Source organism: Onychomys torridus, chromosome 5 (genome assembly GCF_903995425.1).
Source record: "Onychomys torridus chromosome 5, mOncTor1.1, whole genome shotgun sequence".
NCBI lineage: Eukaryota > Metazoa > Chordata > Mammalia > Rodentia > Cricetidae > Onychomys > Onychomys torridus.
In genome coordinates, this window is record NC_050447.1 from 33042024 (window position 1) to 33066170 (window position 24147).

At 40.5% G+C, this 24147-nt stretch overlaps 2 protein-coding genes across 5 annotated transcripts in view; one reads left to right on the top strand and one right to left on the bottom strand.

Moving 5' to 3' along the window:
- Kctd19 (potassium channel tetramerization domain containing 19) overlaps positions 1–11670 on the bottom strand; it is a 39409-nt gene extending 27739 nt beyond the window's left edge. For both annotated transcript variants that reach the window (XM_036188066.1, XM_036188065.1), the window contains exons 1-2: positions 11599–11670; positions 5897–6193 (exon numbers count right to left, since the gene is read on the bottom strand). In XM_036188066.1, the coding sequence (XP_036043959.1) occupies positions 5897–6193; positions 11599–11601 (300 nt within the window). In that variant the 5' untranslated portion in view covers positions 11602–11670. The remainder of the gene's footprint in view (positions 1–5896; positions 6194–11598) is intronic.
- A 102-nt stretch (positions 11671–11772) lies between these two features.
- Lrrc36 (leucine rich repeat containing 36) overlaps positions 11773–24147 on the top strand; it is a 70408-nt gene continuing 58033 nt past the window's right edge. For 2 of the 3 annotated variants that reach the window (XM_036188170.1, XM_036188171.1), the window contains exon 1: positions 11786–11855. In XM_036188170.1, coding sequence (XP_036044063.1) covers positions 11786–11855 — 70 coding nt within the window. Of the gene's footprint in view, positions 11856–24147 lie in introns of all 3 variants that reach the window. The other variant, XM_036188169.1, reaches the window with a different exon arrangement.

The following is a 24147-nucleotide window of genomic DNA, read 5'->3' on the forward strand; positions in this document are numbered from 1 at the left end:
TTCTTTTTATTCTCTTGAGATCTCAGTTTATGGCCAATATTAGCCTTGAACTCACAATAATTCTCTGTCTTAGCCTCCAAGTGCTGGGATTATAGGCATAAGATACCACATCCAGAAAATGCATAAAAACAATCATAAAATACATGGTCCTTTCATGTAGGTAGAATCAGGGCTGGGGATATGGCTCAGTGGTAGGGCACTTGCCTAACATTGACAAAAACCTGTGTTTAATCTCAAGTACTGAAGATGTGGGGGACAAGCCTGTATATGTATAAAATCTTACAATCTGTGCCTTTTTCCATTTAGTCTCTCTCTCTCTCTTCCCTCCTTCCCTCCCTCCCTCCCTCTTATGATATGGCTCATTTCTTTTATTTCCAGAACCTGGCATGTGGTTGGCTGTCCAAACACATTCAGTGTTCTGATTAGAACTGGAGACTTCAAGTGTACCTTTTAGAGGAGGAAGGTACAGGTTAGGTATATAGAAGGGCAGGTAAATGCAGTAGGTATGCAGGGAATGGTGGACAGAGAGCAGAGCATCAGTATGAGCTCAGACAACTGTCTTCCAGAAGCTTTCAGTCTTATCCTGCTTGTTGACTCATTCTCTGATTCTACTTTTCTTGTCTTCTCTTTTGTCCTTTTAAAACATTTGTTTATTTATTTGAGGTAGGGTCTTGCTATGTAGTCAAGGCTAGCCTTGAACTTATGATCCTTCTGTCTCAGCTTCCCAAGTACTGGTATTATAGGTGTGCAACACCATGTTTTTCAACAAAGCCTACCATGTTACAGACTATCTTGAGCAATATATACTACCATTCGAGTGAGTAAGACATTTGGTTAGCAGGAGCCAAGCTCTATTTTTATTGTTAGGTGCTAATTCTGAAGAATTCTTTAGTAATTAGCACTAATAATTTGGAATAGTTCAGATATGTGCTGTCCAGTATGATAGTCACTGCCTTCTTGAACTGTAGTAGTCTAAATCTGAGATGTGCTAAGTATAAAAAACATATCAGATATTGAAAACCTGGAACAAAACAAGTAAAAAGTACCTCAAACTAAATTTTTGAAAATACTGGGTTATATAAAATACATCAGCAAATTGGTTTCACTCATTTCTTTATACTTTATAAATTTTGTCTACTACAAAATTTGAATAATACCTATGAAACGAGATGTTACTGCATGTACCCATAGTCCTCCAGTGACTTGGGAGGTTGAGGCAAGAGGATCAGTGGAATCCAGGAGTGCAGGACTAGGTGAGGCAACACAGTGAGACCCCGCCTCTTAAAAGAGGCATATAATTACAGATGTCACCCACATTCATGGGTCACAGTATATTTCTTTGTTTTTCCTAAAGCCCATAGGAATGATGCCTGGAACCCAGAATGCTCTCATTAAGTCATAGTTAAATGTTTGTAGTGGGACTGCTTAAGAAGAATCTTTAGACTAAGAATTGACAAAATTCATCCTCTCCAAGCAGTGTTTGTTCATTTAGGCAAACCTCTAAGTGGTTGGATCGGACTTAGTGAGAAAAATGGAGGAAATGTGGGAGGCAGTTGACTTGCTGGAGGCGGCTGCTGGTTCCCAGCTGTATTTACATTCTGCTTCAGTGAATAAATACCACTTTGGCTGGGCCAGCCCAAATGTTTATTTCTTTGAAAACACCATTTCCGAAGCATAAGCACTTGTTTCACAGTCTGTTCTAGGGAGGCAGATCCACATAATTCTTCAAATTCTGCTACTCACACATCATGGAAGTTTGGAATCAGGCCAATTCATTGGCCTCTGCGTTGTTCCTCCTACTTCGAGGCTGATTCCCAGATATTTTTTTTTCAGTTTAGGAAGTGAGGACAGCAAAGGGGTTAAAGGGCTTAATAAACTGTTTATATAAGAAGCTTGTATTCTTTTAAATTATCCTGTAAAACATTGCCTTGATCTCTTTGACTTTCTGCAATGAACAAGTTACTCCTTGTCTACACAAAAAGAGGCCTTGGCATACAGCCATAGACAATCCTAACACCAGGCCATCTAACAGTTTAAAGCCACTTGAAAGCAATTCTAGCATGTCACTCCTAAAGAAGTCGACAAAGACTTAGATTCAAGTGGGAAGTTTGAACAAAAATTAAGAGAACTACAATTTGCACTGCAGTGTGCTAAGGGTTTTGGATTTCTAAATGTATAACTTCGGAGAAAACATTGGATTATTTACCAAGGATCATCCATAAGCATATACACTACAGAATAAATTGTCTCCTTCCTTCTGACCCAGATACATGCACAATCTAAGTCAATTTTCTCTCAAGAGGTATTGGGAAGGCATAATTAGTGGTGTACAGAGATGCACTGTAGTTGATGGGCTAGTCCTTATGGAAATGGAATAAACAACACCTTGTCCAGACAGTGGGATTGATACGGAACATGCCCAGATTTCCTTCACAGTCATAATATTTAGTTTTTCCAGGTTAAAAAAAATCCTTGTTCAAAAACTACCAAATAAACTAAGCACAGCCACCACAGAAATGATCTCTATGGCTTGGAGAAAACTAAAAAGTAATGTTTCCATTTTCTGTCATACTTTGATGCTTTATCAGTAAAGTTTTGTTGTTGTTGTTGTTGTTGTTGTTGTTGTTGTTTTGGTTTCTCAAGACAGAGTTTTTCTGTGTAGATTTGGAGCCTATCCTGGAACTCACTCTGTAGCTTAGGCTGGCCTCGAACTCACAGAGATCCGCCTGTCTCTGCCTCCCGAGTGCTGGGATTAAAGGCGTGCGCCACCACCGCCTGACTAGAAAAGGTATTTAAAGCTCTTAAAATAAGAAAGGAAAAGTGCAGCTGGGCAGTGGTGGTGGATGCTTTTAATCCCAGCACTCAGGGAGGCAGAGGCCAGCAGATCTCTAAGAGAGGCCAGCCTGCTCTACATAGTGAGTTCCAGGACAGCCAGGGCTACACAGAGAAATCCTGTCTTGAATCACAATCCCCCCAAAAAGGAAGAAAGGAAGGAAGGAAGGAAGGAAGGAAGGAAGGAAGGAAGGAAGGAAGGAAGGAAGGAAGGTGCTAGAGAGACCTACTCAGTGGTAAAAGTGCTTGCTGTTCTTGCAGAGGATCGGAGTTCAGTTCCCAACACCCAAGTTGGGTATCTCACAATTACTTACAACTCAGCTCCATGGAATCCAATGCCTGCTTCTGCTTCTAGCCTTCATGAGGATCCATACCCATGTATGTGTATACACACAGATACACACATACAAGTGAAAAATCATAAAACCAAAACAATTTTTTAAAAGGAAGCAGGTTGTATAGAGACACAAGCCTGTAATTCCAACATGTGAGAACCAGAGGCAAGAAGGTGGAATTAAGGGTCCTCTTATGCTGTATAGTTAGTTTGAGGCCAGTGTGGACAGACTACTTGAGACCCTTTCTCAAAATAAAAAAAAATAAAAATACAAAAAAGTTTGATGGTATATACCTGTAATCCCAGCAGTAGGTGGAAGCAGGGACATCAGGAGTTCAAGGTCACCACTAGCTACATAGTATATTCTAGGCCAACTTGAGCCCCATATGACCCTGTCCCAAATTACTAAAAAAGAATAGATAAATAATCACCAGCCCTTGAGAGGTAGAGGCCGGCAAATCTCTCGCAGTTTGAAATCTGGCTATCTACATAGTGAGTTCCAGGCCAATGTGAGCTGTATAACGAGACTGGCTTAAAAACAGAAACAAAAACAAAAAGAAAGAAATGAAAAGAAGTCTCTTGGGCTCAGCAGTTAGAACACTTGCTGCTCTTTCAGAGGACCCAGGTTCAGTTGCCAGCATCCTCAGTAGCTGTTCACAGCTACCTCTAATTCCAGTTCCAGCGGATCTGATCCCCTCTTCTGGCTTCCAAAGGTACCTGCACACACACAATGTACATACATACATACACACACACACACACACACACACACACACACACACAAAATAAATAAATAAATAAATAAATCTTATAACAAAAAACAAACAAAAAGAATTTTAAAGTGTAAAAGGCTCTGGGGCTGGGCCTAGTGTCCCATGATTTTAGTCCCAGTGCTTAGGAAGCAAAGGCAGGTAGATCTCTGAGTTTGAGGCCAGCTTGCAGCCCAGTCTATATATTGAGTTCCAGAAGAGCCAGAGCTGTGAGACCCTGTCTCAAAACAAAACAAAAAAAGTCTCTTGGAAAAATAAAGCAAAGGCAAAGAAAAGATTCTGCAAATTGGAGAGCTTTGCCAAAGTGAATATTGAGTACTTTATAGGCACAATGAGCTTTTTTTCTCTCTCTTAAAACATGAGTTGTCCATATGTTGCCTACGCTAGTCTTAAACTCATGCACTCAAGAAATCATCCCACTTCAGCCTTCTAAGTAGTTACAATTACAGATGTGTACCACTGTGCCTGTGAGAAGAAACACTCTTGATGAATCTTACAGTTTTTAACTCTCAGACATGGTATACATAGTCAATCCTAGAAGGTGTACAGTTTTTTCCTTTTAAAAGTTCAAAACACAAGTCTGTTAATCTCAGTACTTGGGAGGTATTTCAAGTTCAAGGGTAGCTGGAGTCACAAATGGAGAGCGATGACAGAACTGGTTAAGGCTCTTGCTACACAAGCCTGACAACCTGAGCTCCATCTCTGGAACCCACATAAGACTGGAAGGAAAGAAATGACTCCACAGAGTTGTTCTGTCTTCTACATGCATACTATGGCATACATGCCCATATACACACATCACACACACACACACACACACACACACACACACACACACACACACACTAACAATAAATGCAAAACAAAACAAAACCCAAGGACTACTATAGGTATGGTAGTCCACACCTATAATCCTAGCATTTCGGAGGATTGCTGTGAGTTTGAGGATAGCCTAAGATACAAAATGAGTTCTTCCAGGGCAGCATGGGCAACAGTGTAAGACTATCTTAAAGAAACGTACATTTGGGCTGGAGAGACGGCTCAGAGGTTAAGAGTACCAACTGCTCTTCCAGAGGTTCTGAGTTCAATTCTCAGCAACCACATGGTGGTTCACAACCATCTGTAATGAGATCTGGCGCCCTCTTCACAAATAAATAAATATAAATAAATAAATAAATAAATAAATAAATAAAATCTTTTAAAAAAAAAAAAGAAACATACATTTAAAAAAAAAATCCCAGCTGGCTGGTGGTTAGCCCCAGCACTCAGGAGGCAGAAGCAGGAAGGTCTCTGCGAGTTCAAGGTCAGCCTGGTCTACAGAGCGAGATCCAGGACAGCCAGGGCTACACAAAGAATCCCTGTCTCAAAAAAACAAGAAAACAAAAAACCCTGAAGGGTTGGAGATGTGGCTTAGTGGTAGCATATTTGGCTAGTATGCAGAAGGCCTCAGTTTTGTCTCCGGCACCTCAAAAAAGAAAGAAAAAAAGACCATAAATAAGTAGCAGTTTAAAATAAGACTTGAAAGAGCCAAAGATACCCTCTCAATAACATTAACTCCTATCTCAGGTCCCTTGTGGCTGCTGATATAAATAAAGCAGAGTCAGATGAAAGCCTCTGCCAACACTGTGCAGTTAAGAGCTGGCTGTGTGGCACTTGGCAGACAGGGGCTTCGAGGTCATAAGTCAAGGTGGTCCCTGCCTACACAGTGAGACCTTATCTCAAGAACAAACAAAAACCATCATGTAATTCCAGGATATTGTTCTTCGTTTTAACTCATTCATTACACTTGTCCATTAAAAGGGTTACCTCGGAAACCAATATAGAAAGAAACCTCGGGTTGGGGATTTAGCAAGGTGGTAGAGTGCTTGCCTAGCAAGTGCAAGGCCCTGGGTTCGATCCTCAGCTCAAAAAGAAAGAAAGAAAGGAACCTCACATTTCTTGGAGGAGAAGCACATCTTACCTGAAGCAAAGGCATCAGTTGCAAACCCAGAGCTTGCTCATAGAGCAGGTTCAGTTCAGCACAACTGGAGAAGGAGAGCTTGGAAGTGTAGAGGTAATAGTGGACATGCCTAAATGTAGAACCATCTCTGTCAATGAACAGCCTCTGGTTTTCTGAAGAGGTCAAGGCTGAAGCCTCTTTCCACAGCAGTGAGTCTGGGAACTGAGCAAGTTTGCTTCTGGGAACTGAGAAATGCCAGCCTCCAACATTGAAATGAAACAAATCCTCTGCTGATTCATGGGGCATGCCAGGCTCCTCCTAAAGGGAAGATAAGGTGAGAGTTATGTAACAAAAAAACCTGAAAGCCTCCTAACTAGAAGGATTAAACTATATTTGCTGACATGGTAATGCAACACAACATTCAAAGAAATTCACACACACACACACACACACACACACTTATGAGCTCAGCAAGACTGAAGAATTTTTTTAAAACCAAATATATTTTACACATTAACAATTTTAAAAGCCAGCCAGGGTTTCATGCATCTGTAATCTCAACATTCAAAAGACCGAGGCAGAAAGATCACTATAAGTCTGAGGTCAATGTGGGCTACATACTGAACTCAAGGCCAACTATGCTACATAGTGAAAACCTGTATGTGAAACCTGTTTGTGAAACATGAGGACCTGAATTTGGATCCCAACATCCATGTAAAAGATGTGTGTGACCCAATGTTCACCTGTAACCCCAGCACTGAGTGGTTATGGAGACAAGAAGATCCTTGAGGAATTTGCTGGCTGCCAGCCTAGCTGACAAATGAGGAACTCCACTTCAACTACATACTGAACTACATACTTGAGAGATCCTGTCTCAAAGGAATAAGCATGGCAATGAGAGTGGAGAATATTTGATGTTGTCCTCTGCTCTCTGCATGCACACACACAGGCTTGATCACTTGAGTGTACTACATGTGTGTACACACACACACACACACACACACACACACACACACAGAGAGAGAGAGAGAGAGAGAGAGAGAGAGAGAGAGAATGAGAATGAGAAAAAGAAACAATTCTGTTTATAATATCATAAAAAGAAGCAAACATTCATTAATAAATGTAAGAATGATAATCCTTGTATTCTGAAAACATCAGAACACTGTTTAAATCACTGCTTGTATATGTGCATGTATGTGCCAGATGTTGACTTTGGTCATCTTTTTCAATTGCTGTCCACCTTGTATTTTGAGATTAATCTCTCACTAAATCTGGGTTCTTGGATTCAGTTAGACTGGCTAGCCAGTGAGTCCCAGCAATTCTTCTGTCTTCCTCTCTAATGCTGGGATTACAGGACAGTAGCTTTTTATGTGGTGTTGAGGCTTGAACTCATATCCTCATTCTTCCACAACAAACATTTTACTAATGAACCCTCTCCTAATGAACCCCTGTTGAAAGAAACATTTAAAATACTCAAATACATGGGAAAATAGGTTCACTTGATAAATTTAATATGGAGATGACAATACTCAAGTTAAGCATGGTGGTCCACAACTATAACCCTAGAATTTGAGAGGCTAAGGCAGGAAGATTGCTAGTTCTAGGCTACTCTGAGCTACACAGCAAGACCTTGTCTAAAAATATGGTGATATTCTCCAAACTAACCTATAAATTTAACAAAGTTCTGATGAAAATCCCAGCTACCATAGAAAAGGATCCAGAAGATAGCTACAACAATCTTTGGAAAGAAAAACAAAATTTTAGGATTCATACTTCCAATTTTGAAAACTTACTACACACCAATATCGATTAAGGCAGTGTACTATTGGTATAAAGACAGCCATATAGACACATAGTCTAGAACTAGAGCCTAAAAGTAAATCTTTATATCTATGTTTAGTTGAATTTGTCCATCAATTGGTAAATGAATAAACAAAGTGGAATATATCATCCATACATTGAAACTATTTTGGTAGGTTTGTTTAAGACAGGGTCTCCCTTTGGAACCCTGTCTGGCATGGGACTTACTATGTAGACCAGGCTGGCCTTGAACTCAGAGATGCACTTGTTTCTGCCTCCCAAGTGCTGGAATTAAAGACATGTGTGCTTCCAGGTCTGACTCACTGAAATGTTATTAATTAAAAAGGAACATGGATTGACCTTGAAAGTTATGCTAAGAAAAACAAAGCACATAATGTGAAGAAAAGGCAAATTTACAGAGACATAAAGTAGATTAATGGTTATTTAGGGCTGGGAGACTAAGAATGGGTATAAGTTTCTTTCTTTTTTTTTTTTTTTTTTGGAGCTGAGGATAAAACCCCGGGCCTTGCGCTTGCTAGGCAAGCACTCTACCACTGAGCTAAATCCCCAACCCTGTGGGTATAAATGTTTTTAAGAAAGATAAAAACAACCTACAGTTGTTTGTGGTGGTGGTTGCACAACTCTGAAAACATAAGATCATTGAATTATACTTATTAAAATGGTAAATCAGCTGGGCAGGGGTGGCACATGCCTTTAATTCTAGCACTTGGGAGGCAGAGGCAGGTGGACCTCTGTGAGTTCGAGGCCAGTCTAGTCCACAAAGCAGATGCCAGGACAGCCAGGATTGTTATACAGCCAGTACTGAAACCCTATCTGGAAAAACCACACACACACACACACACACACACACACACACACACACACACTGAAACCCTATCTGGAAAAACTACACACACACACACACACACACACACACACACACACACACACAGAGTAAATCAGCCTTCTGGTGATGTACATCTTTAATTCCGGTTCTCAGGAGGCAGAGGCAGGTGGATTTCTTATATCTTATCTCTGTGAGTTCCGGGCTAGCCAGGGCTATATAGTGAGAGTCAGGGTTCTGCAGAAAAACTCTGTCTCAATGAACAAAACAACAACAAAAAAGATATGTGTTTTGCTTGCACAATATATGTACATTACCTGCATGCCTAGAACTCACTATGTAAACCAGGCTTGCCTCAAACTCAGATATCTGCCTGCCTCTGCCTCTCAAGAGCTGGGATCAAAGGCCTGTGCCACCACATCTGGCTTAATATATATACATAAAATCTTAAAAAAAAAAAAAACTCCAAAATTCAAACACCTAAAAAACAAGCCATCAGGTTAATAAATAGAACTGAAGTGACAGTTCTTCAAAAGGTGAGATAGGGGTTGGGGATTTAGCTCAGTGGTAGAGTGCTTGCCTAGCAAGCACAAGGCCCTGGGTTTGATCCTCAGCTCCACATACAAAAAAAAAATAAAAATAAAAAAAAAAAAGGTGAGATAAAATGTAAAATGGCCAGTAACTATTTGAGAAAGTGTTCAATACCCTAAGACCCTAATTAAAACTGTACTAAAAGTCCATCTCACTGAGTCAGAATGACTATCCTTCATGAAAACAACACCAAATTGGAGCTAAAGGGATGACTCAAGGGTTAAGAACACTTGTTCTCCTAGGAGGTGGTGATACACACTTTTAATCCCAGCAGAGAGTAACCCTGTCTCAAAAAACTAAAACAAACAAATGACCAAACATGTTTTGCTCTTCCAGAGGGCTGCAGTTCAATTCCTAGTACTCATGTTGAGCACCTCACATCCACCTGTAACTACAGCTTTAGGGAATGAAGCACCTTCTTCTGGCCTCCAAGGGCACCCGCACATGTCATGTACATATGCACATACACATAAACAATAAAAGTGATAAAACTGCTGCATGCCTTTAATCCCAGGCAGAGCCAGGCAGATCTCTGTGAGTTCAAGGCCAGCCTGGTCTACAGAGCAAGATCCAGGACAGCCACCAAAACTACATAGAGAAACTCTGTCGTGAAGAAAAACAAAACAAAACAAAACAAAAAAAACAAAAAAAAAGTGATAAAATTAAATTTTACAACAACAACAACAACAAAACCCCAATAACAAATGCTAAATTGGGGCTGCCACTACAGAAATCTGTATGGAGGATTCTAAAACACTAAACACAGAAATACCATATGATCCAATTACACCACTCAACTAATACCACTCATGGATATATACCTTGTATTGGTTATTTTTCTCAATGCTGTGACAAAATACTTTGTATTTGTATAAAGCAATTTAAGGGGCCATCAGATGGCTCTGTGGGTAAAGGCACTTACTGTACAAACCTGGTGACCTGAGTTTATTAATCCTTGAGACCCATGTCAAACTGGAAGAAAAGAACTGACTCCACAAAGTTGTCCTCTGACCTCTTCATGTGTGCCATGGCATGTGCATGCATCACCCACACATATACATATAATAATAGTAAAAGTAACTTAAGGATTTGTTTTGGCTCACAGTTTAAAAGCATTCAGTCCAGCAGGGCAGAGAGGTGTGACAGAGTTCATGGGAGCAGAAGCATGAAGCTAGGACTCTTCACATCTGGGAAGACCAGAAAGCAGAAGGATGCTGATGTTCCTTCCTCCTTTTTATTCAGGCAGCTACCATAGCCCATGATGAAATGGTGCTGCCACATTCAGAGCAGCTTTTCCTTCCTTGTTTAAATTTCTCTAGAAATAGTCTCATAGATACACCTAGAAAAGTGCCTCTTAGGTAATTCCAGCTCTGGTCAGGTTGGCCATGAAGATTAACCACTACATACCTAAAGAATATCCATCGATAAAGCACGCAATAGCTATGGTTGCATATCCATGTTTATTACTGCACTACTCATAATAGCCGAGATATGGAACCAAATTAGAAGCCCATCAACAGATGGATGAAGAAAATGTAGTAGACATACACAAGGGAATTTTATCTCCAGTTCCATCCATTTTCCTGCAAATGTCAGAATCACATTCTTTATCATCAGAGACGTGTGTGTGTGTGTGTGTGTGTGTGTGTGTGTGTGTGTGTGTGCCGATTTTGGCACACTTGGACGCTAAAGTAAACCTGCTCCTAGGAGGCCGAGCTCTGCTTATTAAAGAACAGGACCTTGGTTCAAGTCTTTGCTTCCACGCGTCACCCACGGAGGGCTCTCGAGGGATGCTTCCTGGTAAAAGTTAGGAATGTAGCTGTTCTTCCCAGAGCTTTCTTCCCCCAAAGACTGTTCACAGGGACTTATTCTGCTGGAGGGAGGGCCTCCAGTCATCAGCACATTGGGAAACCTATAGTACTTGAGGAAAAACGGTTTCTTTTTCCGACTCCAGGAAGCAGGACCGTTTTTTTTTTTAGTCACCCCAACTCCATCCCAAAGAGCATCTCCTTTCCATACAGCCTTCTTCCAAATCTAATTAGAGCGACTGAACCTCAGTGCCCTGAAGACAGGACTCAGCTCCTCAGAGCCAAGTTCTCTGACCTTCAGGAGTTCCCAGCAGGCCTCCAAAATCCGCCCCGCCCCCACACCTGTCACGTCTTCCCCTTTAAATGCCATTCCCTTCTTGCTCGAGTGTCTAGAACGAACATGGGCTTTAAGGTACAAAGGCCTCCCCGCTTCAGAGAGACACACCCCTCCACCCCTCAGACCTGGCGCCCCTCAAATCCTCAGTGCTGTAGGGGAAGCAGTTCATCCCTAAACCGCTCCCTCCTCCGCACCCTCCCCAGGTTCTTCCAAACGGGGGCCGCGCCCCGACCCTCACATCCCAGAGCCAGCTCCCGATCCCCGAGGCCCTCATGCCGGGCACCAACTCCCCGATTCGCCACCTCGGTGGCTTTGGCGCCCTTCTCGGGGACGGGCTCCATACCATAGTCCTAACTTCTGCGGCAGGCGGGCGGGCGCGAGACCCGCCCTCTAACGGCACCCAGGGAACTGAGGGCCTCGGCCAGTGGGAGGGGCCAGGCCGGGGCCGGGGCGGGGCCTGGCGCGAGGGGGCGTGGTCTGGCGGGCGCGGGGCGGTCTCGCGAGCCGTGGCAGGTGAGCGGCGGGCGCGAATGGCGGAGCAATGGGATCTGGACGAGGAGGGCCTCCGCCGCCTGGGGGCGCTGACCCTGGAGCAGCCCGGTAGGGCCTCGCCGGGAGGTGTGGGTCGGGAGCGTGGGGCAGAGGCTGAGAGGAAACCCTGGTGGAATCCTTGGGAGCCCCAGGTAGAGGCAAGGGAACTACAGAGGACCAAGGAGGAAACTGAGGCAGAAGGGTTACACTGAGGTGCCGAACGTGAAGTAACAGGATAGTCTGAGGCAGAGGATGAGAAACTGAAGGAAAAGAGGGTGAAGTGCTAAGAGGCAGGAGCGGACCTTGTGGCAAGTGACAGAACTCGACAGAGGGAAGGAAGTGTTGAGAGGAGGGCAGTGTTGGGGGGCAGCGGTGGTGGTGGGCGCTGTTGAGGAGGCACAAGGCACGTTTGTTTGGGTAGTCGCTTAAACTGCCTGCCCAGGAGGACTTGCCCGGGTTGCGATGCCTTGGGAAAGGACACCCCCATTCCATCATCCTTTCTCAAGAACCTCAAGAACTACTACATACAGCCTTTCTTTGGTCAATCTGGAGGTTCCCTTCTAAAAGCTCAGAGAGGCTTTATGTGAAATACTAAGCGATCCTCAGTCATTTAGCTCAGTGCCCTGGCCCTACCTTCATCTTAAAGGTAATACTGAGTGATGCTGAACTCTGCCTCTGACAGGGTTTGACTCACTTAGGTTACTTTCTGAGTGTCTAAGAAGGAAGAAAGCTGGGAAGGTATTCTGTATTCCTTATTAAACTCTTACTTCCCTAATACGTTTATTGTATCATTATTGCCACTCATTGTGTTAAATGCCTTACCAGAACAAGCCTACTAGGCAGATGCTATTATAGTTCCCATTTTCCAAATCAATAAAGTTAGATTAGACTCTTGCCCAGAGTCACAGAGCTGGTGGTACAGACAGGGTTTATTAATCCAAGACTTATTCCAAAGCCTGTGCTATAACCATAACAAATACTTCTTTCCTGCTTCCTCTACTTTTTCATTTATAAAACAAGAAAATATTGGGATTTTTAATCAATAATTTAAGAATTGTTTTTAAGTTATAAAAATTAGTGCATGCTGGTAAGTCAAATATTACATGAATGATAAAGAAGATACTAATATTTTTGTGTGGCCAAAGATAATAGTTTGATTAATGTATAATGCAGACCTTTCATATATATAAATATATATATATGTTTGTATGAGACAAGCTATCAGGTGATCCAGGCTGGCCTCAAACTTGTACTCTACCCAGTCTTATGCAGTTCTGAGGAGTCAAGTCTAGTGCATGATAGGCAAGCATTCTACCAATTGGGCAACATCCTCAGCACAGCATGTATTTTCTTTTCAAAACTATTGTAAACCCCCTGTTTTACAAGTCAGATATAATAAACTTCATTGGCGTGGTATACATCCATTTCTTCCCTTCCATTAAAATTTTTTTGTTTTTGTTTTCGAGACAGGGTTTCTCTGTGTAGCTTTGTGCCTTCCCTGGAACTTGCTTTGTAGACCAGGCTAGCCTCGAACTCAGAGATCTGCCTGCCCCTGCCTCCCGAGTGCTGGGATTTAAAGACATGTGCCACCACCACTTGGCTCCATTAAAATATTTTTATAGTATTGATTTACCTTGATATTGAGGATGGAGAGGCACAAAGCTAGGCATAGTGGTGCATGCCAGTAATCCCAGCTACTAGGGAGGCTGAGGTACAAGGACTGACTGAATCCACAAACTTAAGATCTAGTCAGAAAGAAAGAAAGAGGTGGGGGGGGTCAGGAAGGAAGGAAGGAAGGAAGGAAGGAAAGAAAGAAGGAAGGAAGGAAGAAAAGGAAGGAAAGAAAGGAAGGAAGGAAGGAAGGAAGGAAGGAAGAAAAATAGAAAGAAAGGAAGAAAGAAAAATAGAAAGAAGGAAAGGAAGCCAGGTGGTGGTGGCACACGCCTTTAATTCCAGCACTCGGGAGGCAGAGGCAGGTGGATATCTGTTAGTTCGAGGCCAGCCTGGGCTACAGAATGAGTTCCAGGAAAGGTGCAAAGCTACACAGAGAAACCCTGTGTGGAAAAAAAAAAAAGGAAAGAAAAGAGAAAGAAAGAAAGAAAGATAATAGTATTTATGGGAGAAGGCATATACCCGTTCTGTTCTCCAGCTAGAACAATATGGCATTTAAACTCACACACACAAATACATACATTGGTGTATTTGAGGTAGGACCTCACTATTTAGACTAAGCTGACACGAAACTCACAAGGATCCATCTCAGGCTCCCATGTGTTGGGTGGGATTAATGGTGTGTGCCACCAAGCCTAGCCAAATTAAAAAATTTTAAATATATAAGAGATCAAATAAAAGGTCTGTAGAATGGTCCTTTGTACATTACACAACTTTGTACATCATTGATAATTTAGGCAAGGAGAGTTTCAGGGAAGTAGGGAGGAAGGAGACCATATTGAGGTAGAATGAGGAGGAAATGATATGTTTGAGAGAGGAAATAAGTGAAAGTGAGAATTTTTTATGACCATAGAGAAGAATACAGACATAAAATGGGACCTGAATGGTATGATATGGGGTCAAGAACAGAGCATAAGCAAAATCTACTAGAGCAAGTGTTATTGATGATAACTATATGGCAGAGTAATTATGTATTTTTTAAAAAGGCTGTTAGCCAGGTAGTGATGATGCACGCCTTTAATTCCAGTACAAAGAAACCCTGTCTCAACAAAACAAACAAACAAACAAAAAAAGCTTCTAATACTAGATATTATAATTATTAAACAAAAAGTAAGTCTTTACCTTGCCTCCCTGTCTTACAGGCCTGGTTCCTTTTCCTAAGGACAATTACTACTAACAGATTTCCAGAAATATCCTCTACATATATAAGCATTTTATTTTATTTTATATTTATGTATTTTTTTGAGACAGAGTCTCACTGTGTAGCTCTGGCTGTCCAGGAATTCACTATGTAGACCAGACTGGCTTTAAACTCACTGAGATACACCTGCCTCTGCCTCCTGAGTGTTGGGATTAAAGTCATGTGATTATGCTATGCAATTTATGATTTTTACATGACTATTTCCCAATGTATACAAGAGTAGAGATAACAGAATAATGAACTCCTGTCACTTTACCTCGACAGTTATCAATTCATAGTCAATCCTTTTTCTCTCATACCTTACCCATCATCCTACTTCTAAACCTCTGCACTAATTATCTCAAAGCAAATCCTAGATATATAATTTTATCTATAAATATCTTGTCATGTATTTTCAAAGAAAAGAACTCTTTAAATAACCAAATATTCACTCTAAAATATTTAGCAGCAACTTCTTTGTTTCATGTCTGTATGGTATGTGAACATTTCTGTGGAGACTCGAGGATAACATCAGAAATCTTCCTAGATTTTCCTCCACATTGAGGTAGTGTGTCTCTCCATTGAACCCAGATCTAATGAAATGGACTAGTCTATCTAAATCACTCCCTCCTGGGATGACCTGTTTCTGCCTTTCCAGCGCTAGAATTGCAAGTAGAGCACCACATCTGCCCAACATTTATGTGGGTACCCAGGATTCAAACTCCAGTCCTCATACTTATGTAGCAAGAATTTTATAAACTGAGCTGTCTTCCTAGACCATAATTAATTTTGTTTTTTTTTTTAAGATGTATTTATTTATTATGTATACAGTGCTCTGCCTGCATGTATGTCTGCACTCCAGTAGAAGGTGCCAGATCTCATTATAGATGGCTGTGAGCCACTATGTGGTTGCTGGGAACTGAACTCGGGACCTCTGGAAGAGCAGTCAATGCTCTTAACCTTTGAGCCATCTCTCCAGCCCTTATTTTATTTTAAAATGTTCTCCTCCTCCCCATCCTCCTCCTTCTTTTCTTCTTCTTCTCCTTCTCTTCCTCTTTTTTTTTTTTTTTTTTTTTTGAGACAGGGTTTCTCTGTATAATGCTGGATGTCCTGGAACTCCCTCTGTAGACCAGTCTGGCTTTGAACTCACAGAGATCCACCTGCTTCTGCCTCCCAAGTGCTAGGATTGAGGACATGCATGCACCACCTCTGCCTACCTTGTTCTGTTCATTTTTAAAATTTTTTTCTTTTTTTGAGCTGAGGATCAAACCCAGGGCCTTGCGCTTGCTAGGCAAGCGCTCTACTATTGAGCTAAATCCCCAACCCATGTTCTGTTCATTTTTAATTGCCTATAAAATATTTTTAAATGTAACAGTATTGTTACATTTTCTCTGGAATACATTTCTTTCTGGGCCACTCCCATGATCTTATCTAATATAGTATCTCAAGTACAACTTCTAATACATTGTACTTTAAGTATAGCAGTAACTTGTGTGTGTGTGTGTGTGTGTGTGTGTGTGTGTGTGTGTGTTGTTTAGGATGATTGAATCCAGAGCCTTATACATGCTAGGCACTTTACCACTGGGTTGTATCTCCAGCCCCAATAGTAACTTCTCTGTGGAGGAGGGTGCAGGTTGAGGCAAGGTCTCATTCATGTAGCCTTGGCCTGCCTAGACCTCACTGTGCAGACCAGACTGGTTTTGAACTTATAGAGCTCCATCTGCCTCTGTCTCCAGAGTGCTGATATTAAAGGCATGTGCCACCATGGCTAGATATAATAACTCCCCTAATATCAAGTATTCAACCAGCATTATCATTTTTTCCATTGGGACATATTTTTTAAAAAAATATATACAGTGCATATGCCAGTTTGCTCATATATGTTGTAAATTTTATCTAAATATTCCCCCACTTTTTCCTTGAATTTTCATCATATTTGAGGAAACTTACATCATTTGTTTTGAAGAGTCCATTACCATCTGGATTTTCTTGCTATATTATCCCTAAGATGTCTGTCACTTTTTTCCTTATTTCCTGCATTGCCTAATTATTGGTTATATGAGACTTAATCAGCTTCAAGTTTGATATGTGTGTGCTTTTTTCACACAACTGCTTCATGGATAACACTGTATACTTCTATAAGAAAGTATGCAGTGCCTAATGTTCTTTATATTTTGGGTAGCCATTGAACATGATTGCCAAGGTCCATTGATTCATTAGGCATTACAGAAATTCCATTGTTCTTTACTAGCTGCAATAATTCTATAAAGACAAAAATCTCCACACCAACCTTTTGCTATTTTGGTACCAGTTGTGTAGGGAAGGTAAGATGGAAGTTTGATTTTTTTTTTGTTTGTTTCACCCAGTTTTAAAAGTGAGTTTATGTATTAACACCCTTTAAAGGTAACTAATGAGGGCTGCTTTACTTTCTCAGAATCATCGATTCAAGAACATTTGGTGTGTTCTAATCCATTGCGGTTATTATCATAATTGATGCTAATGGGAGGTCTTTTCACTTTTATTCCTGAAGACATTTTTAAAGCTTTATTTGTTTGAAATGCTTTTATTGTCATTAGAAACAGGCTCTATGATAGGTTATTAATTCAATTTCCAAGTGTGGCTGTAAGTGGTTCTCTTTTCCCTTTAGTTTCATTTTTTATTAGTTTAAAAAGTTAGAAGAGAAATTAATAGGCTTTGTTAAGGCATTTGCATCCGTTGTCTCTGAACTTCTTCCTCTCACCCATCCCCTTGCCTGCCACACTTTGGTCTCTTTCCTACCCCCAGCAGCTCCCTTGTTCTCCTTTCTGTTTTCAAGACTTTTTAGCGAGAGATAATTGAGGTTTTGTTTTTACAATTAAAATTAGTGTTCGCCCATTGGGGCATGTACCTCAAATGTATTTTATTTTGATGTTTATGAATTCTTTGCATGCATGTGTGTCTGTGAACCACATGTGTGGCTGTGCACCACAAGTGTGCCTGATGCCAGAGGAGGCCAGAAGGCATTAGATTCACTAGAATTGATGTGAGCTACTATGTGGAAGCTGGGAATAGAACATGGGTCCTCTGGAAGAGTAGTCAGTGCTCTTAACCACTGAGCCATCTCTCCAACCCCTATTCAAGGGTTATTAATATCTATGATAACACAGTGTTTGATAAGTTCTCTGATATATTTGTAGTTAACACTTTATGAGAGTTAAAACCAAATGCACATGTTCTTACAGCCTACACCTCATGCAAACCATAAAAGAATACCTGCCTCTGTGACAGTTTATTAATTGAATGATAATCCTGGTGCCCTTTTGTCTACTCTTCAAATGAGGCTGCTGTGAAAACCATGAGAAATTCTGCAGGTCATTGATAGTATCACTAATTGCCCTTAGCTTTTCTCACAATAGAAGAATCTTAGGGTATTAGATTATTATGTATCATAAAGTTACCAACACACTGTAGTCAAAGTTAGGACAATTTTTTGTACTTTAAAAAGATATTCACATACTATAAAACTCACCATTTTAAGGTATATATGTCAAGGTCCTTTAGTACATTTGGAGAGTTGTATAACTGTTCTACTTTGCTTTTTGTTGTGATAAGATACCCTGGCCAGCTGAGCGGTGGTGGCGCACGCCTGTAATCCCAGCACTCGGGAGGCAGAGGCAGGTGGATCTCTGTGAGTTTGAGGCCAGCCAGGTCTACAAAGAGAGTTCCAGAATAGGCTCCAAAGCTACAGAGAAACTCTGTCTCAGAAAAAAACAAAAACAAAAACAAAAACAACAAAAAAGATACCCTGGCCAAATGCAACTTAGGAAAGGGTTTATTTTACTTTTACTTCCAGGTCACAATTAATTGTTGAGGGAACTCAAAGCAGGGACCTGGAGGCAGGAGCTGTGGAGGAACACTGCTTACTGGCTCACTTTTTGCTTCTTACTCAGCTTTCTAATTAGCTTTCTTTTAAAAAAAAAAAAAAGATTTATTTATTTATTATGCATATAGTGTTCTGTCTGCATGTTTGCCTGCAGACCAGAAGAGGGCGCCAGATTTCACTATGGATGGTTGTTAGCCACCATGTGGTTGCTGGGAATTGAACTCAGGACCTCTGGAAGAGCAGCCAGGGCTCTTAACTGCTGAGCCATCTCTCCAGCCCCCTCTAATCAGCCAAGGACAACCTCCCTAGAGCCCTCCTACTTCAATTAATAATCTATAAAGTCCTCCACAGATTTTCCACAAGCAAATCTGATCTAGGCAAATTTTTAACTGAGGCTGTCTTTAAATTGACAGTTAGTGCTAGCTAGGACAACAACCATTTCCACTATGTAGTTCAGAATGTTTTCATTGGCCTATTAGAAAATCACTCTGGCCGGGTGGTGATGGTGCACACCTTTAATCCCAGCACTCGGGAGGCAGAGCCAGGCGAATCTCTGTGAGTTCAAGGCCAGTCTAGTCTATAGGACAGGCATCAAAACTACACAGAGAAACCCTGTCTCAAAAAAACCAAAAAAGAAAAAAGAAAGAAAGACATCATTCTGTATTTCCCACTTTCCATAGCCACTGGCAATCACACTAATCTGATTTCTCTCTTTGTGAATTTGTTTCTTCCTGGATATTTCCTATAAATGGAATAATATGTGTTTTCTGTCTGTCATATTTTGGAGGTTTATCTATATTTTAGCATGTATCAATAATTCATTATTCTTTATTAAAAGACTTTATTTTTAGGACAGTTTTAGGTTTACAGAGAATTTGAACATAAAATGCAGAATTCCCATATACCCTTCTCCACTTACATTTATCCCCTATCCTCAAGCTTCCCTTATTAGTAATAATCTTTCAGTGTGATACAGCTGTTATAATTTAACTAATATTGATACATTTTTAGCTGAAGTCTACAGTTTACATTAGGGTTCAACTCTGTGTTGCATAGTTCTGTGAGTTTTAACAGTGCTTTAAAATAAGTAAATAGGAAATGGAGAGATGGCTTAGGGGTTAAGAGTACTTACAGGTTGCTCTTACAGAGGACTCAATTCAATTCCCAGAATCCATATGGCAGCTTACAACCATCTGTAATTTCAGTCCCAGGGGTATCCAACACTCTTTTAGGTCTCTGAGGGCACTGCACACACATAATGTACAGGCAAAACACCCATATATTAAAAATAAAGATTAAAAATAAATAAATAATGTCTGGATCTCATCTATTTATTTCTCACCTACCCCAAACTCCTAACAGCCTCTAATCTTGCTTGCTTGCTTGATATAGGGCCTGACTATTCATAGCCCAGCTGGTCTTATGCTAAATATACAGCCTAAAATGGTCTATCAGACTTGTGATCTTCCTGCCTTGGCTCTCAAGTGCAAAGAGTATGTCCTTCTCTACCAATGAACATTCCTTTCTTTTTTTCTTTTTTTCTTTCTTTCTTTTTTTTGAGCTGAGGATCGAACCCAGGGCCTTGCGCTTGCTAGGCAAGCGTTCTACCACTGAGCTAAATCTCCAACTCTGAACATTCCTTTCTATATTATCTAGCACTCACACTCTTTGGTATTTATTCACATAAGTTGAAAATTTATGTCTATATTGCACACAGATGTTTATAGAAATCTTATTCATAGTTGACAAAACGTGGAAGCACACAAAATGTTCTAAATAAGTAAATATATATATAAACCACTGATACTTTCACTGTTGCCTTTTTCAGAATGTTACAAAGTTGGAATCACACACTATATAACAGGCTGGTGTCTTTCATGTAACAATATATACTTAAGATTATTCCCTATCCAGCTGAGTATGGTGGCACATATTTATAATCTCAATATTTGGGAAGTGGTAGCAGGAGGCTCAGGAGTTCAAGGCCAGCCTAGGCTACATACAACCCTGTCTCAAACAAACGAAGGGTTGGGAATAAGTCTGATAGTAGAACACTTGCTTTGTGTGCATAAGACCATAGGTTCAACCTGAGCACTACAAAGAAAAGAGGATTCTTCCATATCTTTACATGTTCTGGTTACTCCTTCTTATAGCTAAATGTATTCCATATACCATGTGGATATACCATGGTTTACTTATATATTTATGTATTCAGAACATCTTGGTTGCTTCCAAGTTTGGCAACCATGATTAAACTTTCTATAAACATCTGTGTGCAGTTTTTGTATAGACATAAAGTTTCAACTTATGTAAATAAATACCAAAGAGTGTGAGTGCTAGATAATATAGAAAGGAATGTTCAGCTTCTTAAAAATGCCAAACTGGGAGCCGGGCGGTGGTGGCACACGCTTTTAATCCCAGCACTCAGGAGACAGAGCCAAGCGGATCTCTGTGAGTTCAAGGCCAGCCTGGTCTACCAAGTGAGTTCCAGGAAAGGCACAAAGCTACACAGAGAAACCCTGTCTTGAAAAAAAAAATGCCAAACTGGGAAACAGGATCAGCTGAGGAGTTGGCGCAAGTGAGCAGATCACGACCCAAGAATTCAAGAGAAGGAGCCGTCCAGCCACCAAACCAGATCACCAGCCCACCCTAAATTGACTGGGAACAGCACCTGAGAACCTGACAACCACCAGAGTCATAAGCCCAACCTCTACTGACTGGGAACAACTATTGGAGCCCCAGGGACCAGATAGCGGCCTCTTTCCTTGCCCCCTCGACAAGAAAACCATCCTATGCGACACCAACAACTACCAGAGCCATAAGCCCACCCTGCACCAATTGGGAACAGCTGCTCCCTGAGACAGAACCCACTAAGCAGCTGTTCCCAATTAAGATTAGACTAAGCAGCTCCTGGAGAAACAGAGCCCAACAGCTTCAATTCGACCAAGAACTCCCAGTGGACCAAAACTATCAATTGGAACAAGAGAGGCACCCTCAAACACAGACACCACCTGCACAGAGCAGAAGAAGAGATGAGTAGATGCCAGTGCAAAAATACAGGCAACAACATAAAGACTTATATGACACCATCAGAACCTGGTGGTTCTACACCTGCAAGACCTGAACATACCAAATCAGAAAAGGCAGAAGAAATCAATCCTAAAAATGACTTTAAGGAGATGATAGAGGCTCTTAAAGAGGAAATGAAAAATTCCCTTAAAGAGGAAATGAAAACTCCCTTAAAGAGAAAATGAAAAATTCCCTTAAAGAAATGGAAGAAGCCAGGTGGTGGTGGTGCACACCTTTAATCCCAGCACTCGGGAGGCAGAGCTAGGCAGATTTCTGTGAGTTCGAGGCCAGCCTGGACTACTGAGTGAGTTCCAGGAAAGGCTCAAAGCTACACAGAGAAACCCTGCCTCCAAAAACCAAAAGCAAAACAACAACAACAAAAAAACCGAAAAACAAAACAAAACAAAACAAAAACCCAACAACAACAAACAACAGAAAAAAACAAAGAAGACACAAACTGAGGGAATGCTGGAAATAGAAAATCTGACTAAACAAGCAGGAACTAGAGATGCAAGTATAACCAACAGAATGCAAGAGATAGAACAGAGAATATCTGATGTTGAAGACACAATAGAGAAAATAGATTCGTCAGTCAAAGAAAACACTAAAGTAAAAAATGTCTTAACACAAAACATCCAGGAAATTTGGGACACCATGAAAACACCAAACCTAAGAATAATAGGGATAGAAGAAGGAGAAGAATACAAACTCAAAGGCACAGAAAATATATTCAACAAAATCATAGAAGAAAACTTGCCTAACCTAAAGAAAGAAATACCTATGAAGATACAAGAAGCTTACAGAACACCAAATAGGCTGGATAAAAAAAAAATCCCCTTGCCACATAATAATCAAACCACTAAATGTACAGAAGAAAATGTTAAGAGCTGAAAAGAAAAAAGGTCAAGTAACATATAAAGGCAGACCCATCAAAATAACACCAGACTTCTCAATGGAGTTGAAAGCTAGAAGGTCCTGAACAAATGTTATGCAGACACTAAGAGACCATGGATGCCAACCCAGACTATTATACCCAGCAAAACTCTCAATCACCATAGACAGAGTAAACAAAATATTCCATGATAAAACCAGATTTAAACAATACCCATCCACAAATCCAGCTCTACAGAAAACACTAGAAGGAAAAAAATCCAACCTAAATTAAACATACCCATGAAAACTCAGGCTATAGATAATCCCACACCAACAAATACCAAAGAAGGGAAACACAACACTACCACCAGAAAATAACAGGAATTAACAGTCACTGGTCATTAATATTCATCAATATCAATGGTCTCAATTCACCTATAAAAAGACATAGGCTAACAGAATGGGTAAGAAAACAGGATCTATCCTTCTGCTGCATACAAGAAACACACCTAAACTTCAAAGACAGATACTACCTCAGAGTAAAAGGCTGGAAAAGGGCTTTCCAATCAAATGGACTTAAGAAACAAGCTGGTGTAGCTATTCTAATATCTAATAAAATAGACTTCAAACTAAAATCAATCAAAAGAAATCGGGAATGTCACTACATATTTATCACAGGGAAAATCCAACAAGATGAAGTCTCAATTCTGAACATCTATGCCCCAAATACAAAGGCACCTACATTTGTAAAAGAAACACTTCTAAAACTTAAATCGCACATCGATCACAACACATTAGTAGTGGGAGACTTCAACACCCCACTCACAACAATGGACAGGTCTACCAGACTGAAACTTAACAGAGAAATGAAAGACCTAACAGATGTTATGATTCAAATCTACAGAACACTCTGCGCTAACACAGAAGAATATACCTTTTTCTCAGCACCCCATGGAACTTTCTCAAAAATTGACCACATGCTCGGTCACAAAGCAAATCTCAACAGATACAAAAATGTTGGAATAACCTCCTGTATTTTACCAGACCACCATACCCTAAAGTTAGATTTAAACAACAACAAAAACTATAGAAAGTCTACAGTCTCATGGAAACTGAATGATGCCCAACTGAAGCACCAATGGGTCAAAGAAGAAATAAAGAAAGAAATTAAAGATTTCCTAGAATTGAATGAAAATGAAAGTACAACATACCAAAACTTATGGGACAGTATGAAAGCAGTACTAAGAGGAAATTCATAGCACTAAATGCACACATAAAGAAGTTGGAGAAATCGCACACTAATGACTTAACAGCACACCTGAACTCTCTAGAACAAAAAGAAACAAACTCACCCAGGAGGAATAGACCCAGGAAATAATCAAATTGAGGGCTGAAATCAATGAAATAGAAACAAAGGAGAACAATACAAAGAATCAACGAAACAAAGAGTCCGTTCTTTGAAAAAATCAACAAGATAGATAAACCTCTATCCAGATTACCAAAAGGCAGAGAGAGAGCATCCAAATTAACAAAATCAGAAATGAAAAGGGAGACATACAGACAATGAGGAAATCCAGAGAATCATCAGGTCATATGTCAAAAACCTGTACTCTACAAAATTGGAAAATCTGAAAGAAATGGACAATTTTCTGGATAGGTACCACATACAAAAGTTAAATCAAGACCAGATAAACTATTTAAATAGA